At 40.2% G+C, this 17533-nt stretch overlaps 1 protein-coding gene across 1 annotated transcript; it reads right to left on the bottom strand.

The window, feature by feature from the left end:
* Positions 1-859: 859 nt before the first annotated feature.
* On the bottom strand, positions 860-16943 carry LOC105917464 (sodium-dependent lysophosphatidylcholine symporter 1-B). Its single transcript, XM_036129413.1, has 14 exons — positions 16684-16943; positions 14765-14917; positions 13812-13936; positions 10959-11082; positions 10795-10873; positions 10564-10709; positions 8671-8761; positions 8110-8231; positions 7913-7996; positions 5184-5267; positions 4973-5085; positions 4749-4892; positions 2067-2243; positions 860-1916 (listed from the first exon to the last, which is right to left on the bottom strand). The coding sequence occupies exons 1-14, from the start codon at positions 16771-16773 to the stop codon at positions 1874-1876; spliced, it is 1575 nt and encodes a 524-aa protein (XP_035985306.1). The 5' UTR covers positions 16774-16943; the 3' UTR covers positions 860-1873.
* Positions 16944-17533: the final 590 nt, after the last annotated feature.

The following is a 17533-nucleotide window of genomic DNA, read 5'->3' as shown; positions in this document are numbered from 1 at the left end:
CCCTGTTGCAGAGGAGTGGACCAGTTTCGGTTCAATCTGCTGGTTTAATGGCTTTAACAACTGCCCGTTACTAAGGGGTGGACCTGTTTCTGTTGAATTTGCATGTAATCTAACCAATTACAAAGCCTTTGTGTGGGCAGTGGTATAAAGCTTGGTACTCCACATTACTCCAGACTTTTTGAATTGAAAAAACTTCCTGGAGAGGAAGCGAAATGTCTTCAACTACGGAAAACAAGTCCAGTTGCTTTGTTTTTTACTTTTTTTGGAATGACCATGACCTGGATGACTGAGAATCTTCACCAGTCTACTCTTATATTATGTCTATGGTCGCAGCGACGGAGAACTTTAACCCACGCTGTAAGATCACATACACACTGGATTATTAACTTAAAAAGCTCTTATTGGATTGGTTTGTACTTTTTTTATGCGCCTTTCTTCTGAGAATTGAAAGCACTTGAGTTTAATGTAGGGGTATCAGAGCACATAGGGGGAAATCTCTTTCATGCCACACTTTTCATTAATTTGTCTTAAAATCAAAGCTTAAAACCCATGTGAATTTTTCCTTCCAATTTACAGTTATGTTTTATTTTGTGTTGGTCTTTCGTATAGTGGCTATAAAATACATGGAAGTTTGTGGTGGTAAAATGACAAAATTCTAAACAGTAAGGACACTTTTACCAGACACAGCAGTGTAAATGTGTTTTATGGTCATTTCACATGAAAAAAAAAAACATTTTTCAGTTTCAACAATTTTGTAACAATTTACATATACACATATGTACAACAGGATAGATCATTTAATCTTTTCAAATCTTCAGTTTGTACATGCCCACCAAGAAAATCAGTGGAATGTCATGTGTTTTTTTTTTTGCTGTAATTAAATATTGCCTGCTTACAGAATCACCAGCATCCACTGTGGTGGTGTTTATATATTACAAAAATGTGCTTTCATTGGTAAATAATAATCCCTTAGACAACTTGTATAAATATTTCAATAAAGCCTTTTCCCCTCTTAGTATGTGAGAATATGACCTCTTATACAGATGCTATTTTTTGAGACGTCACATTAAGAGCCAAAGGAATCCAAAGGCTACATTTGCTCAGAAAACAATCATCAGATAAATAAAAATCTAAAATCTCACAGCAGCTGTCATTGACTGAGCTAAACTTTAGATTTTCCTTCATTTGGTACAAAAAAAACAAAAACAAAAAAAAAACAATGAGTGTGTTCATTTTCAGAGAATTCAAGTATATAAAACGAGAAATGTTCTTCAGATGACCAAAACAGTAAAACTCCAAACATATCATAAAAGAGTGCTTAGGAAACGGTAAACGATGAATGTAACGCGCCTCCCCTGTCTGCAGGAGTCACAGTCAGATCTTACAAACCAGTACATAAATAGATCATAAGCGACAAGAACACAAAATCAATTTAGTAACTAAGATTTGCTGAGGTAAAGCAGACAAGGGGGGAAGTGGAGTAAGACCTTTAAACAGAACCATAAGGGGGGAAAAAAACAACTTGTAGAACATCTCAGTAAACAACAAACCTTTGGAAAAACATGACTTTGACATTTAGACAAATCCAAGTGACCCCGGTAAACAATGACTGGAGATAAATACAGGCTTGGCTGGCAGTTTGGCTCCTTGGTAGTGAAACATTAAGCCGCTTAGATGTTTTCATACCAGTGTTTTTTGTTGTAGTTGAACTCGGACACAGCAGATGGAAAAGGCAATGAACACAATACTTTGGCCACTAGATGGCGCCCTGAACCTACTTGATTTACAGTAAGCAGCAGGTTAATGCTGGTGATAAGGCAGCTGTGTAGGTCTGGAGTCTTCAGTCTGTCCTGATGAGGGTCCATAGCAGCATCTACACACTGGTTCCCAGTTGTGACGTTTCCGATTCGGAGTCCCTGTTAGGAAGCAGGAAAAACAAACACGCATCAGACACACATGTATGTAGAGACGGTAAAAGGACACGTAAAAAAAAAAAGAAAGTAGGCACAAAGATTGCACCGCTAAATAGATTTTAAAGGCGCTGCATCCCTTTATTCCTCACTTACAACAAATCCTGCAGTAGCTTGCGGTTGCCTTGCCTCCTCTCCTCGTCAATGGGGTAGGTCTTGATCACCAAAAGTCCGATGACGATGAGGACGATGGGGACAGGAGAGACCAGGATCTTCAGGGTGAAGCTGACCGCCTCAGGCTGGGAGCACTGACCCGTCACATACCCAGCAAATCTGCCACACAATGCAACAAAGAGGAGGAAAAGTTGAGCCGACGTGTAAACGCTCAGGCTACACGCAGGATTATACATGCCGCCCTGCAGAAGTATTCACACCGTTTTAACTTTCTTCACGTTTTAGCTAGGGCTGAACAATTAATTGCATTTTCAATATAGTTGCAATTTAAAAAAATACAATTTCCAAATCGCAGAGGTCTGCAATTTTTGGCTATGTAACAATTAGTGAATCACAAGCGTCCTTTAGGTGTTGCTAAAATGTTTAAAGTGGGTTTGCTCCACATGGAAGGGAAGACAGTTGCAGCAGTTAGATAATCTAATTTTATTACTTGTTTTACAGTTTATATAAATCATACATAGCATTAAGTTCTGGTCAATCAGTTTAATACGTAGACTTACTTGTTGGTTGCACTTTGCACTTTATGTTCAACAAGGAACGATGTCCAAATCAACTAAAAGCTGTTCTCTTGAATAATATTCTGATTAATAGAAACATGAAAAATTCTTGTTTAAAATAGTCCTTGTTTAAAAACATCTTTATTTAGAGGCCATTTTAGTTGCTTGTGGTTAATGCAGAGAAAAGTCAACATTGCAATTTTGGTTGAAATATTTTGTAGGCAGAACGCAATCATTTCTGCACAAAGTTTAGATGCTGTGGGTCTTTTAGCAACTAATCCGCACGACGAGGAAACAAATTGATTTGTAGTTTGTATATGTTTAAAAAGACATGGTAAATTAAACTGGAAAAAAATAGGATTAAATCGCAATATTAAGAAAAAAAATTGCAATTAGATTATTTTCCAAAAATCGTTCAGCCCTAGTTTTAGCTTTTGTTGCAACAGAAAACTTCTGGGTTTTAAGGGATTTATATGACAGACTGAAAGTAGTGCATAACTGAGGAGGATGAAAACTGATACGTGGTTTTAAAAAGCACATGTATCCGTCTCCCTTTCATACACTTGAATAAAACCCAGTGCGGACCACAGACTTCAGGAGTCATTTCATTTGTAATTTCTAGAGTCAGTCGATGTGTAATTTAATCCCAGCATGAATGCAGCTGATCTGTGGAGGCCTTAAAAGGTTTTTAGGAGAACATTAGTGAACAAGCAGCAACACGAAGACCAAGGGAAATAGAAGACAGGTGGAGAAGTTTAAAACAAGGTTATAAAGCAGCTATTAGACGCTCCACAGATCCGCCCTTCATGGAAACGTGGTAAGAAGAAAGCTCTTGGTTAAAGAAAGCCACAACAAGTCTTGTTCAAAGTTTTCCTTGTGCCAAGTTGGAGACACGGCAGGTGGAAGAAGTTTCTCCTTTCAGATGAGACCAAAATTCTCCTTTTTTGCCTACAGATAAAGTCTCAGGGGGGAAACTTAGACTGCCTTATCAGCCTAAACACATCAACAGCACTGTGAGACATGGTGGTGGCAGCATCATGCTGTGGGACTGCGCCTGTAAAGCAGGCCACAAGATGACGAACAGAGACAAATACAGGGAAATCCTGGGAGAAAACCTGTTAGCGATAGGGCTGGATGATAATATGATTTAATCGATTGATTTCAATTTACAATTAAATAAAAAAAATAAATAAAAATAAAAAAAAAAATCGGGATTTTATTTAGCAAATGCGCTTATTGGGCTTCCATGAAGAGAACAGCAATAATGCTGAATATATGTTTAGGAAAATATGTCAGAATATTTTAAAGAAACTTTTTAACCATAAGATGAGGCACTTTAATGTATTCATTAACGTTTGAAGTTACACAAGTGAAGTCTGTTCTTCGCTCATTGTGTAAAACCACCAGCAGCAAACATTTTGTTATATTTTCATTGTTTACAACGGCAGGACGGCCATCTTGTTTTACAAGCATGTTTCACAGCTTCTATTTAGTTACACTTTGAATTCAGGTCAAAGAGAAAATGCTTGAAATAACAGCATGTTTTTTTAATTATTTCTTTAATTTTTTTTTGTGAAATGGAAAGGAAGGGGAAAAAAATTTATTGATTAGATTTGGTATAAGAAATGCAGAGATTTTATTTTTATTTTTTTTCGCCCAGAGGCTGAAAGAGACTTCAAACTGGGGGAGGAGATTCACTCTCCAACCCTAAACATACTGCCAGAGCAACGATAAATAGTTTATATCAAAGCATATGTATCCGGTAGACAGGCACAGAGTTTAGTTTATTTGAAAATATGGTACAAGACTTGAAAATTGCTAATCACAGACTAGCGCTGTAGCTTCAGCAAAAGGTGGTGCGTAAAAATGTCGACTCAGGGGGTCTGAATAAAACCGAACGTCACACTATTTAGATTCATTTATATAACTAAGGCTACATCTAATGTCCTTCCTAATTCACCACTATGCACTAGTTTGTGTTTATCTAAGACATGAAAATGCACAAAAAGCACCTTAAAGTGGTAGGTGATATAGTCTATAGAGTAACTTATCAAAGATGGTTCAGGGCATGCATCACCATAATAATATAATAATAGGTAAGACTTACTTTAAGCTGAGAGTAGAAATGCCCAGAGACAAGCCAGACGCAAACTTGATAAAGAACACGTAGAAAGAATAGAAGAGCGCTTCATGGCCGTGCACGTCTGGATTTTGAACTTTGAAGTCATCCACAACATCTGGAAGCATTGACCTGAAGAGAAACAACATTTAGCTTGTGATAAAACGAGGAAAAGGTGCAGCTGAAAAAAAAAAAAAAAACTTGCTCCTCACCAAGGCAGGAGGAACGACGCTGCCACACTCACACCTGCCGCCACCGACACCAGGTAGGAAATGATCAGGTGGCTCGGGACGGAGACGATCAGGATCATGAAGGGTACTGCCCACTGCAGGGACAGATAATTAAGTCCGATTAGCATCCCTCGGGAGGCAATTTAACTTTGCGCCATGATCGGATGTTTTTCCAGGTGATGAAAATACAGACCAAGATGCCGCAGTACGTAGCCATCTTCTTCCCAAACCGAGTCAGGAACCACTGCCACCACGGGATGGTTAAAGTCCCTGATAGCTGCAAGACATGATGACAATGATGACGACAATGTGGCTCCATCTCTACCATCTTAAAATCCAAACAGGAAAAGTCATAAGTGCGTTTTTAAAAGCTGGATGAAGCAAAAACTGCTTCAATGAACATCTTGATTGTTTCGGTTTACTGAGCTTCAGCAACGTTTAATTCACTGTTGACCTGTGTAGAGAAAAGGCAAACGTCTGCATTGTTGGTTAGAGGAACCAAAGCAACTACAGATGAGAAAAAGTAAGATAGGACAGTACTGGTAAAATCTTTTTTTAATCCCTCTGAATGTGCAAACTTTTAGTTAGTGGACTGGAAATGGAGAAAAAGTGGAAAAAGTAGAAAGCCTGGAGAATTGAAACCATTGCTGTTACATTATGAAAAAGTAAAGGGCGACTCAAGATTTGTGCGCAGTACGGCAGACAGGAGAAACCTGACGGGCTTCTTTTGGAGTCAGATTGTGAAAACAAACTTCCACTGAAAGAGGTCATTAGTATAAACCGTGACTGAAGGCTAGTTCACACGACAGGATTTTTAAGCCCGATTTTTGCCCCGATCTCCCCTTCAAGAGGCACCGATTATCAGCGTGTCTCTTAAGAGAATATCCTGCCGTGTGTGGTGTGTTAAGAGCAATCGGGTCCGCTTGGTGGAACTTCAGGACCGCTCCAACCTCAAATTGGGGATATTCAACATGTCGCATTGTTTCCGCTTCTTTAACACCTTTCCTTTTTATTAAGTTTCTTTTCTCTGTTAAAATCAGCCTACAAACTATCAGCGTTATTCTCCCCCATCGTCCATGTTTGTTTACTCTGAGCAGAAGTTTGATCTTGAGAGGATTCACAACATTTCCTCTCTGATATCTGAACGATCTTAAGCTTAATCTGTTCGTGTGTGGTGAGTTGAGCTCGTCTGACCGGACGCCACACACTGTACCAACAAACGCGTTTTATAAGATTTTTTTTATCGTTACATGTGCTGTCTCTCAGGCTTTAAAAATCGGACGATTATTTTAAAATCCTGCTGTGTGAACCAGCCTTCAGCCAATACAGGACTTATCAAAAATGATGCTAAAAATATAATTAACTGTTGGATGTACAAAAACACCTTTCAGGTTTAAAAAGCTTTTTTTTAGGTGAGTTGGTCAAAAGCAGCTCTAAGAAAAACTATTTGTATCCCTTTGTGTGCAAAAGTCTCTTAAAATGGGCACTAAACACTGAAGTTATCCAACTATGTGGGAAGAAAACCGTCAAGGATAATTACGTTGTATATATCATGGTGATATGAAAAAGAGATAATCAGAACATCCTGATCCTGTCCTCAAGTTTAAGAGATTTGAAAGTTCTTTTGGAAATTGTTACAAAGAAGATAAAAACTGAAAAGTAAAAATCTGTTGATAAGCTCATAAATTAAATCCTGTCTCCAAAAAGCAGCTGCGGTGTCGTCTTTGAATCGTTATATTGTGCAGCCCTGGCGCACATATTTACATTTTCTCCAACTCAAACAGGGTCCAAAGCCCGACTTTTAAACATGGCCCAAAGATTTTCCGAAAGGTTGAGTCCAGGCTTTTTCTAAAGCTTAATTTATTCTAAAACAAAATGTGATGTCCTGTTTCAACCAAGCTGGTTAGGATGCTCAAGAATCAATAAGCCTCATTAAAATGGAAGACGCTGGATTAGCTGTGCGACAAAGAAAGATGCCCCCCGCTCCGAAATCAACTGCTTTAATTTTAAATTAAAGCTGTGTTTCCCCCTCCAAGACAAGCAAGAAAGTTTTTTGTGGCAAGATGAGACAAAGTTTAGATTTCTGTGCACAATGTCAGCAAGTTTGTTAAAAGTGAGGCTTTTAAACCTAAGAACAACGAACCAACTGTGGAGCATGGCGGTGGTTGCAAGTTGCTGGGACGGTTTTGCTGCCATTAGTATCGATGAATTACTACAAATTACAAACTAAATGGACAGAAACCAACAAATTTAAATAACTTACTTATTCTGCCAGAAGGCTGTTGTTAGCAACAAGAAGCAAGTGGTCAAAGTGCAGCTTGCTGATCGGACATTAACTAAATAAATACAAGAAAAATTGCTGTGCATGTTGCTGTTGCTGGTATTTTATTTCCTCTAAACTTTATATATTTATACCTGATGACTGCAAGCTGTGAGGTCGAATTCCTTGTTTGTGCACACAATCTGGGCCAACAAAGCGGATTCTGAAACAACCTTCTGACGCTGACAAACTTCAGACGGAAACGCAAACCTTAACCGTAGGAAAATCCAACATTTTTAGCTCCATTTAAACGGCGTCAGCTTAAAATCACGAGAAATAGTAGCGCCGCACAACACTGAGTAGAAGGAGAGAAGGGCAGAGCCAATGGTTGCACTGTGAAGGGTTGCCTAGCAACAGAAGCGCCACTGTACGCCATCTCTCCTTTTATCTCCTGCTAACAGTAAAGACGTGGGTGACGCCCCCCCCATGAGCTCAAGCACCCTTGAAGCTGCAGTCTTTCAGTCCACAGTGCATTAGTGTGAAAGCACGTCTGAGAATTAGCCCAGAATAAGGCTGCAGGCACAAACGATGTCCTCTGAATGCCTAATCCTGATAAACAGGAAGGGTCGGTCCTTGAGTGGAAAAAAATTAGAAACACTCACCATGATGACCAACAAGATATTCTGGAAGTCCTTCCTGTGGCCCAGAGCGTGGGTGATGAACAGGGCAAAGTTTCCCTCCAGCAGCTGTTAAAAGGTAAAATTACTTTATAAAAACCAGAGTTAGAAACCCAACACCAGGTTCCTTCTGCAAACATTTTCCATATTCAAAAGTTAAGAAAGCTCTGAGCATATTTTACCATGAAGGCCAGGGATGTGAAGAGGAAGCCGATGACTAGTTTGACATACGGTCCGTGACTCGCAATCACCCACAGGCCCTGGCGGAAGGTGAGCGGCGGACCCGAGGTTTTCCGACAGCTCTCTAGAAGACAGCGGGGGGAAACAATTAACAGAGCAGCCACCACATTTTTCATTAAAACCTTTAATCTGCGAACACTGAAAAAAAAAAAAACTGCTGGAAAAAGGTTTGGCTACAACCAAATATCTTGCATTTGAACCAGAGGTAGACCAAAAGGAGTCCCATGACCTTCACGTGCCGTTTTAAACGATGTTACTGTTCACTGAAGTTGTAAGAGTAATAACATTTTTATGAGTTTTTTATGAGCCTTACGAGTTAATCAGTATCAGTGTATTGCGCTTGCCGGACTTTGCAGCGCAGCACTGACTGAGTGTCAGGAAGCTAAGTATAGAAATTCAAAACAATGAGGTTCAAGTCAAATGCACTTGAAAAGTCTATAAAAACAAAAAAACAAAACAAACACCACCAAGATAAAACATAGAACAATATAATGCTTTCATACCTTTTTCCTCCTTCACACCAAAAAACAGTATTCCGGCACAAATGACGTAGATGACGCAGATGACCCCTGAAGCAAGCAAGTACGCTCGTTTCTGAAGGGAAGGAAACAAGGACAGGAGTCTGTTTGCTTCTTTTAACACTCAGGAACCGTTTAGAGTTTCATTTTTAAACATGAATGTCCAGACTTAAGTCAGCCCAATCCTTATTCATTTAACTTTTGCTGAGGGGGATACATTTAAAAATAACACTTAAACGGTGTCCTTTTTCCAGCCTTTCTAAGGTATATTTCTATCAGCGCTACAGATCTAGAGGCTGATATATAGCCACAGCTCAGTCATACTGGATGGACAGCATCTCCGAACATCTATTTTTAAGTGTTGCTCCTGATTCTGTTTGATTCAGCTCTAAATGATTCCCACATTACGCGTTGAAGGTTTTTCCTTCACACACAGTTTTTACAGATATTTTTATTTGTGTCCTCTGACTAGAGCGCTTACTTTCATGTTTGCTGGGTCCCATACATCAAGGAGGTCCCCAATCGTGTCCCTTTGGGCCAACTACCCTGCATGTTTTATTTTTTTTTTTCTGCTACCACACAGCTGTCCTAAATCACTGGGGATTAAAAGGCCATAAAGTGGATGCTGAGGAGGTAATGCCATCATTTTAGTCAGTAGTGGTTGGGGTTAACCTGACTTTAGCCATATGTATTTCGCTCCGCCTAACTCCACTCATCCATCTGGGACGTCTCCATAGGAATTGCCTTTTTTTAAGGCTGGGCCTTATAAAAAATCCTTGCAAATGATTGGATAAGCCACTTGTCTGTCATCTCTATCGACGTGCTATTTCAACCACTCACACCAAAGCCAACCTGTGACGCTGATGAGAGCGACGCAGGAAAGAAAACATTTACTTTTTTTTTGCCACTAGAGTTTGCGGCTCTAGTGGCACTCGTTTTATTGACAGTGAGCTGACAGGAAGAGGGGTAAGACAATATTAGGTAGATTGGACAACACGGAAGAAATAGCAGCATCAGTGTTAACGCTTGCTTCCTCGATGCGAGCCGCCATGTTGTCTGAATCAAAACAGTCTCACGTCACGGTCGCTTCTCCACTACGTCACATCTATGAAACTCCAGCCCTGCGTCCTGATTGGCCAGACAATAAAATTGGTTGAAGAAATCACTCTCTATTGAAGATGTCCCAGATGGACGTGAGTGAAGCTAGGCAGAGCGAAATTCAGCTGGCTAGGGTGAGGTTAGGTTGGGGTGGGGACACATCGAAAACCTCCAGCACAATGGGAGGGGGCACTGCCCAAGATGGCTGTTGGAAAACCTCTCTAAAGCCGAGATCTTTGAAGTGCACGACTGTCCTGCCAACAGATTCTCCTGCCTGAGCCGTGGATCTCTGCAGCCCCTCCAGAGCGACCATGGGCCTCTTGGCTGCTTCTCTGATTAACGCTCTTAGTGCAGGCGGATGATCATGTCTTGCTAGGTTTGCAGTGAACGTACCAGAGACCAACCTTCACACAGGTAGACTCTATTTACTAATAGTACGGTGACTTGTGAAGAAAAGGGGTATCGGAGGAAAGGAGCCTGAACACAATGTGCAGCAAACTTTTTCACTTCTATTTGTAAAAAAAAACAAAAAAAGCATTTTGCTTTCTTTTAGTTTGAGCTGGCCAATTCCACGAGCTACCAATAAAATAAACTGATGCTCTCAGGTATAACAAGACAAAACGTGAAAAGATCAAGGGGTAAGACTGCCTTTGCAAGGCATTGTAAAAGCATTTTTTCCCGTCCTAATCCTGATCAAAGCGACGGAAACATACGCTCAACCTTTTGCCTCAAGGGAAAATATTGCATTTACACGTCGACCAAGAGATTCGAGACACTTACTGTATCTTCCAGTGAAACTATGGCGCTCATTGTGGCGTTGGTGCTGTTGGAGCCGCCGGACTCGGTGGGACAACTGGAGACGCCGCCTACTATCTGTCCCTGGATGGCCGTGCCCAACACAGTGCCCAGCACCTCCACCATCATACCTGACGGATCACAAGGTTCGCAGGATCAGCACGTTTGACAAACACACAAACACTGTATTCTAATCATGCAGAGTGTTCGGCGTACGGTAGGCAGTGGCGGAGTCCCGCTCTTTCTGGTCGCTGCTGATAAACATGGTGAGCGCCGAATACGGCACGTGGAAGCACTGCAATCAGAAATAGTTACATACAGTAAGCGGCGCGCTGGAGAGGGCAAAGCAGAAATCATAGACAAGGTATTAACTGACTAACCGTCTGCATTGACTGGAAGAGGCAGTAAAACACCAGGTACCAGATGACCTTCCCTTCCTCAAACGGAGGCACGTACCAGATCAGGAAGTAAGTCAGTACCGCAAATGGAGTTGAGCAAAGAATCCTGCACAGAAGTGAGAGGGAAATGTTGGGGACACATTAATTAAAAGGTTTCCACTCATCATTACTTACAGTACAGTCCAACAAATGTTATAGCTAGCACTTTTAAAGTTTTAATTAACCAAGTAAGCTCCGGTAATGCGGAATAAAGTACAGTATTCATCCATTATGACTGTGTTTAATGGATTATCCCTTTGATTGCTGTAAAATATCCCCTTAGTTTCTTATCTGAGTCTGCCCTACAGCAACAGAAATTCTTTTCTCTCTGTTTTGTGAATAATCCTCCTAATCCTGCCTGGTTAGAGGTGGTGTGTGGAGAAAAGACTGAGGCGGCACTGTATGAGGTGACGAGGGTGTTCTGATCCACACCACTACATTACTGCAAGCTTAGGAAGACCCAAGTACTTCTTTTTCTAGTTTGAACTAGTTGAAAATCCTTATAGCTACATAATGCTATATACGTTTTTAATGTACGACAAAAGTGTGGGAGTAAGTTTTAAGATTTATATAAAAAGAGCCAAAGAATGTAACGTGTATGCGTCATTTACCCAGTTTGGTTAGGGTGGGGGTTGAAGACGGTCAAAGATGTTGAAAAGCTGAATCATTTGGGAGTTGCGAAAAGCCTCGTCAACCATCTAAAATTGAAATGCTGTTTTTGGAGTCTGTGTGTTTCAGCAATCACCAAAATGTTTGAAGCCATTCCCCATGTATTCTAATAGGATTTTAAAGCGCGATACATTTTAAAAAGTATTAAAAGTTGGACATTTCAAAAGTCATTACTGGCATTTCCTGGTTGCGGAACTGCACAAAAGCTGCAGGAGGAGTTAAGGTATGAATAAGAACCAAAAGGAGGATCTTTGTAGCGTGAATGTCACATCCTTCACACAAGTATTAGTTGCAGCCACTAACAAGCAGCCATGCCCTGGATATAAAGCCTGCTCCTTCCTCTGGGATGCATCTCTAAACACACCAGGGTATTTCTTTATTGGATATAAAAACTGTGATCAAAGTCGGGCCAGCCTAGATTTGTTTTTCGGTTTCGGTGGATTAAACCTGATAGTCTCACACAATGACATTGTCTGCCTTAACCACATCAGGAGGTACGTGACACAAATAGTCTAAAAGTGCACAAAAACGCTTGTTTTCTGAATTTCCCCAACTGTGGGACAATAAAGGTATTTCTATTTAAACCAATCTGTCTCCTGAATATTTCATCCACATCTCGTGCTTTTCTTTCACAATCAGAATCAGACATACTTTAATAATCCCAGAGGGAAATTACTTTTGTTACATGCTCCAGAATACACACATTGTTATATGTACAACATTCCACACAATATATATATATATATATATATATATATATATATATATATATATATATATATATATATATAGATATTATATATATATATATATCTATATATATATATATATATATATATATATATATATATATATATATATATATATATAACTAGCTATACAATAACTTTGACAATAACCTAATTTTTTGATTGTTTGACCATGCATCTTTAAACAACGTGTACTTCTTGTCTCAGCTGCTTCCTGGTCAGGAAATCAAACCTACACGTGGCGCTCAGTGTTTCCCCTTCTCTTATTGGTTGGATCAGATGGTGTGTTGTGGGTGGGACCAATCAGAGCAGATGCCGGGAACTTCCCTCTCCCCCCTCCCCCTCCTGCGACATGAGGCGTATGAACACCCGGCAGCTTTTTTTATTTCTAGCTTTTTAAAGACCTGTTAAGTTGCCAAGAGTGATTCAACTTAGAGTGTGTTATAAAATCAGCTCTGTTCGTCTGCAAACTCAGCTCACAGCCTTAAAAGATGGCTTACAATCATTCTTGTAACTGAGGGAGCCTCACACAGCTTGCACTAGAAATAAAACATGAAGGTCACCTATTTTTATGAACCGGCTTCTTTATGCAAACTTAGCTGCTGGGGTCATCAGAAGCTATAAAGAAGAGCGTGTGCATTTTAAAGTCAGCGCTTCTGTAATTAAAAAGAAAAAAAAAAAAGCTTATTTTTAGGTTTGAGTTGTAATAAAACACAGAAGTGCATAATTTCCTCAGGAAGCGGTTCTAGATACGGTCTGGACAAGTCTAACATGTGCAGCAGACATTTACTATGTTGAACTGTGAGTATTTCTCTGTAGTGTTTAAGCAGATTGAATGTATGGAAAGAATGGAGAGAGAGGACAATGCAACTGGGAAGCTCTTCTCTCAAGACCTCTTTAAATGATTAAAAGACAGTCTAATTAGAAAAAAAGCAGCTATTAAGGAGGTAATTGATGTCAGTAGAGCAGATTACTTAACATTTGAATTTCTTTAGGGATCTGTTATAGTTTTAGTGAAAAAGAACATGCACAGAGGTCGAGTTTTCTTTATCCTACTCTCTTCTCTTTATATACTCATATTGTCGGACTGCAAACTTTCACTCCACTGTTTCCTCTTTTCTTTCAGCCACTTCAACCTTGCTGTTCAGATGGCTGGATGGAAGAAAATATGATTAACTGAAGGCTGGCCTGATCTACAGGTGGATGCATGGGATGATGGACGGATAGACAAACTTTTCCATGTTTTCTTCTTCTTCCACACTGACCCAGTTCTTTAAAAACTCTCAGATCAGCTTCCAGACTACGAGGCTAAACAGGAACCCCTGTCGTTACCACGTCACATCATCTTTCGCTCAGCATATGGCAGACAGGTACCTACCAGGGCATCATACGGCCGATGCCGGTCCATCTGCTCCGGCTCACCAGGAACCCCACGGTCGGGTCGGTGACGGCGTCCCAGGCCCGGCCCACGAACAGAATGATGGAGGCATAGAAAGGATCCAGCTGTCAAGGAGAGAAGCGCCAAGGAACAATGAGCCCAACAACAACAACACAGAAGCAGATACGGTCGCGTTGTGATTAGAGCTGTGCATAAAAATCGATACAAAGATTAATATCGATTTTTTTTTTTAAATGATTTAAAACCGATATTCTGGCTTTCAATATCGATATACCTCCCAACACCTAGGGGGCGCTATTGCAGCCTAACCTTCATCCCTAAAATCAGACGTTTGGGCACGTTTTTGGTTTCTGTGATACATTAAATGCATTCAACCAAATGCACTTTGTTTTCTTGTTAATATATCAGTGTTCAATAAATTGAACATAAATATAATATTTGGCTGGTTTTGTTGATTGAATGACTTTGAGCATTTGAAAGTAATAAATATCGATATTGGAGTCAAATCAAATCAAGGTGAGCTATATCGAGAATCGTATTGTATCGTGAGCTATGTATCGAAAATCGTATCGAATCGGCTCATCCTAGATGATACCCAGGCCTAGTTGTGATGAGGTCGTTCTTTGAGCTGCGTGACCTTGTGTTAAAAAGTCCAGCTGCGAACAGTGGAAAATATTAATGGGGCAAGAAAAGCTGACGGCGGGAGTCCAAGCTCACGCGCCTGACTGAATCCAGCCAGATGGAGACGGTTAAACTGAGCCAAAACAAACTCCAAGCTAATCGGCGTGTGTTGCTACTGAGAAAGAAACACATAATATGACTGGAATCTATCCTTGCAAACCATCGTGGGAGAAATATTTTTGGAATTCTGTACTTGTCCTCTATTGTGATTCTGCACAACTCCCTCCTTTTTTTAAGGAGGCATAGCTCACCTGAGCCACATCGAGCAGGTAGATCTGGAGGAAGAAGCCTAGAGCGCTGCCCGTTATCTGGTAGGGAGCTCCTCCGAAGGCATAGCACAGTTTATTCCACACGGACAGCCCGTTCCTCCTCTGCTCCTGTGTGACGCTCCTCTGCTCGCTGGACTGAAAGAGAAACATCAGGGGGAGAGATGCATAACAGAGCCGACGTGACTTTGGACCGATTTGAGTTTCAGATTTTAACTCCCCCCCCCTTCCCCGGGGGACTCATGAATGGGTCTTTTAATCCTCGCTCTGCGTTTCACACGCCCTCAGTCATCACTCTCTCTCTCTCTCTAACTGATTTAAAACTGAAAACCCGTCTGAGTCAGAGGCGGGAGGGGGTTACTTTCGTTCATATGCACTCAGCCTGCATCACCGCATCAGCCCAGCTCAGCCATTGGCTCCTGAGATGGGATGTTGCAGGTGATGTGACGCATTTCCGCGGCGCAGCCCGCACACCACGCACTTATTGGCTCCAGCCAATCACCTTCAGGAATCCAAAAACATCAATGAGGGGGAAAATTTAATACCAATTCAAATGTTCATCATCTAACCTGATAAATCCCATAGAAACTGTTTAGTTAGAAATAAAACCATGGACAGTCTCAGAAAGCCTTTTTAAAAAAAAAAAAAAAAAAAGTAGGATTGCATTGACAGCCATACAAGGCAATAAACATAAATTATAATTAATCGAACTTCAAAGACAAGACAACATCCAATTTAATTACTCGTAAAACAAAGAACAGCCCAACCTGTTAAAGTTTTGACACAATGAACGTCTGGTTTGTTTCACATAATGCTGAAATTGTTCGGAAACATGACAGATTGATACTTTTCAGAACCCACATTTTTTTGTAGTAAAGTCTTACATGTCAGATCATATCTCTGATAGTGCATAAAAAAAGGATTAAAAAAAAGTACATCTGAGTGGGACTTTTTTTTTTTTTTTTTTTTTTAGAGGGAATAGCCATCCTTTGGTGTAAAAATCAACTAAGCTAAGTATATAGACAAGATTGTCGATTTTTAAATTAGTTTTGCCATCTTTGTGTAAAACATAATTGAAAAGGCCTCCCCAAAGACAATATTCAGCATGCAGGAGCCTTTGGCTAAGCAAATGATGTCTTTATTTGCATGTTTCAAATTTACTTATATTCTGCAAGTTTAAACGTATGAGTCAAACGTGAGAAACCCACTGCACTGAGTATTGTGCCCGATACTCAAATTCACAGAAAGCAAAAATTTCTGTTTAGTTTCTGAAATATTTCTATTTTGTTAAATCCTGCCGTATCCATACTTCATTACTCAACTGTGTATTTAGTATACTTAAATAGTATGCTAAGTTTATAGTGTAAATTACACCACTACATAGCACCTTTAATTATGAATATCTGAAATATTCTGGGAATGTTTATGCAAATAAGATCCGCTTCAGACCTTCGGGGCTCACAGGGAGCTCTCATTTGATTTATTCTAAGCATTTTCGAGGTCGTTGTTAAAAGAAATGTCCTAATTTTCATTATTCATTCAGGTCTAAAGGGTTTACATCAGATTGCGTCTGATGCGGCTCTGAGAACGAGCGGCGTCGTGTCCTGCTTATTCTGCTTTGGCTCGTCGGACCGGCGAAAATGAATGAACTGTTAGGAGATTATTATTTTTTCTTTTAACTTCACGCTGTTCCTTTAAAACTCGCTTGCCGCAAATCAAACCAGCAGCAGAAGGAAGACAGGTGTGTGAGACGCCGGGTGGAATTCAAAAACCCGAGGACCGAGGGACACGACACGAAACGTGGGGGTGCGTGACCGTAAATTAAAGCCCGAATCCGGGTGAAGTCAATGAGAAGTTATCCGCATTCATGGTAGACACTGAAATAAATTTTAAAAAAAGATTACCTTGACCGCCTTGATTTCTGTCTTCGTGGGTTTAGCTGTCGCCACCAGTAAGGTTGCGGAGTACTGCTCGGCACCTTCTCCTCGAGCCATTTCAAGCCGGTAAATTAATAACTTTTGGTCCAATCTGATGAAAATACTTAGTGTTGAATAATAATAACAATAAAAAACACCGGCCTCCTCACAGCAGCATTATGTTGTATTGCTCTCCACTTCCACTGTGTCTGAATGAACTCGTGTAGCTTCCTCGGTCTTGCCCACTCAATCATTCTACTACGGTACGTCATGACGTCAAAGGAAAAATGTTCTCGGTATGGAAAGACAATTTTCCACATAATCCATTCACATGACGTTCAGCTGCGAGAACGGAAAAACTCACCAAGAAACGTATATTTTTTGCTTATTAAAGACACGATGGCTCCCAGGCCTAATAGATTACAATTAGAAACAATCCTTTGTTACATTAACTAAAATATGAAGGCTACCTACCTTTATGACCCAAAATTCTGTTTGAGCTTAGCCATAAAGACCTTGCTGTTGAGGTCATTTCATGCATGCATTTTACAGCCTGCACTTCTGTTTGTCTCTTTCATTTTTTTAATGTTTTGTGAAACTGGGTTAAAATGCCTCACACTAGAAATAAAATGTGAAGGTCACCTATATGTTATCAATTTGGAAGTAAAAAATAACAACAAAAACAAAATAATTAAGGATGTAAGAAACAAGAGATTTAAAATGACAAATGCATAAAATGAAAAAAGGTATGTTCGTTAACATACATAGTTGTAATGTTTTTTTCATTTGCAAAGCCATTTCTCATTTGACCAAAGTTCACTAAAATGCATCAAAGTTG

Source organism: Fundulus heteroclitus, unplaced genomic scaffold (assembly GCF_011125445.2).
Source record: "Fundulus heteroclitus isolate FHET01 unplaced genomic scaffold, MU-UCD_Fhet_4.1 scaffold_166, whole genome shotgun sequence".
Taxonomy (NCBI): Eukaryota; Metazoa; Chordata; class Actinopteri; order Cyprinodontiformes; family Fundulidae; genus Fundulus; species Fundulus heteroclitus.
This window is presented reverse-complemented; position numbering and strand designations above follow the sequence as displayed.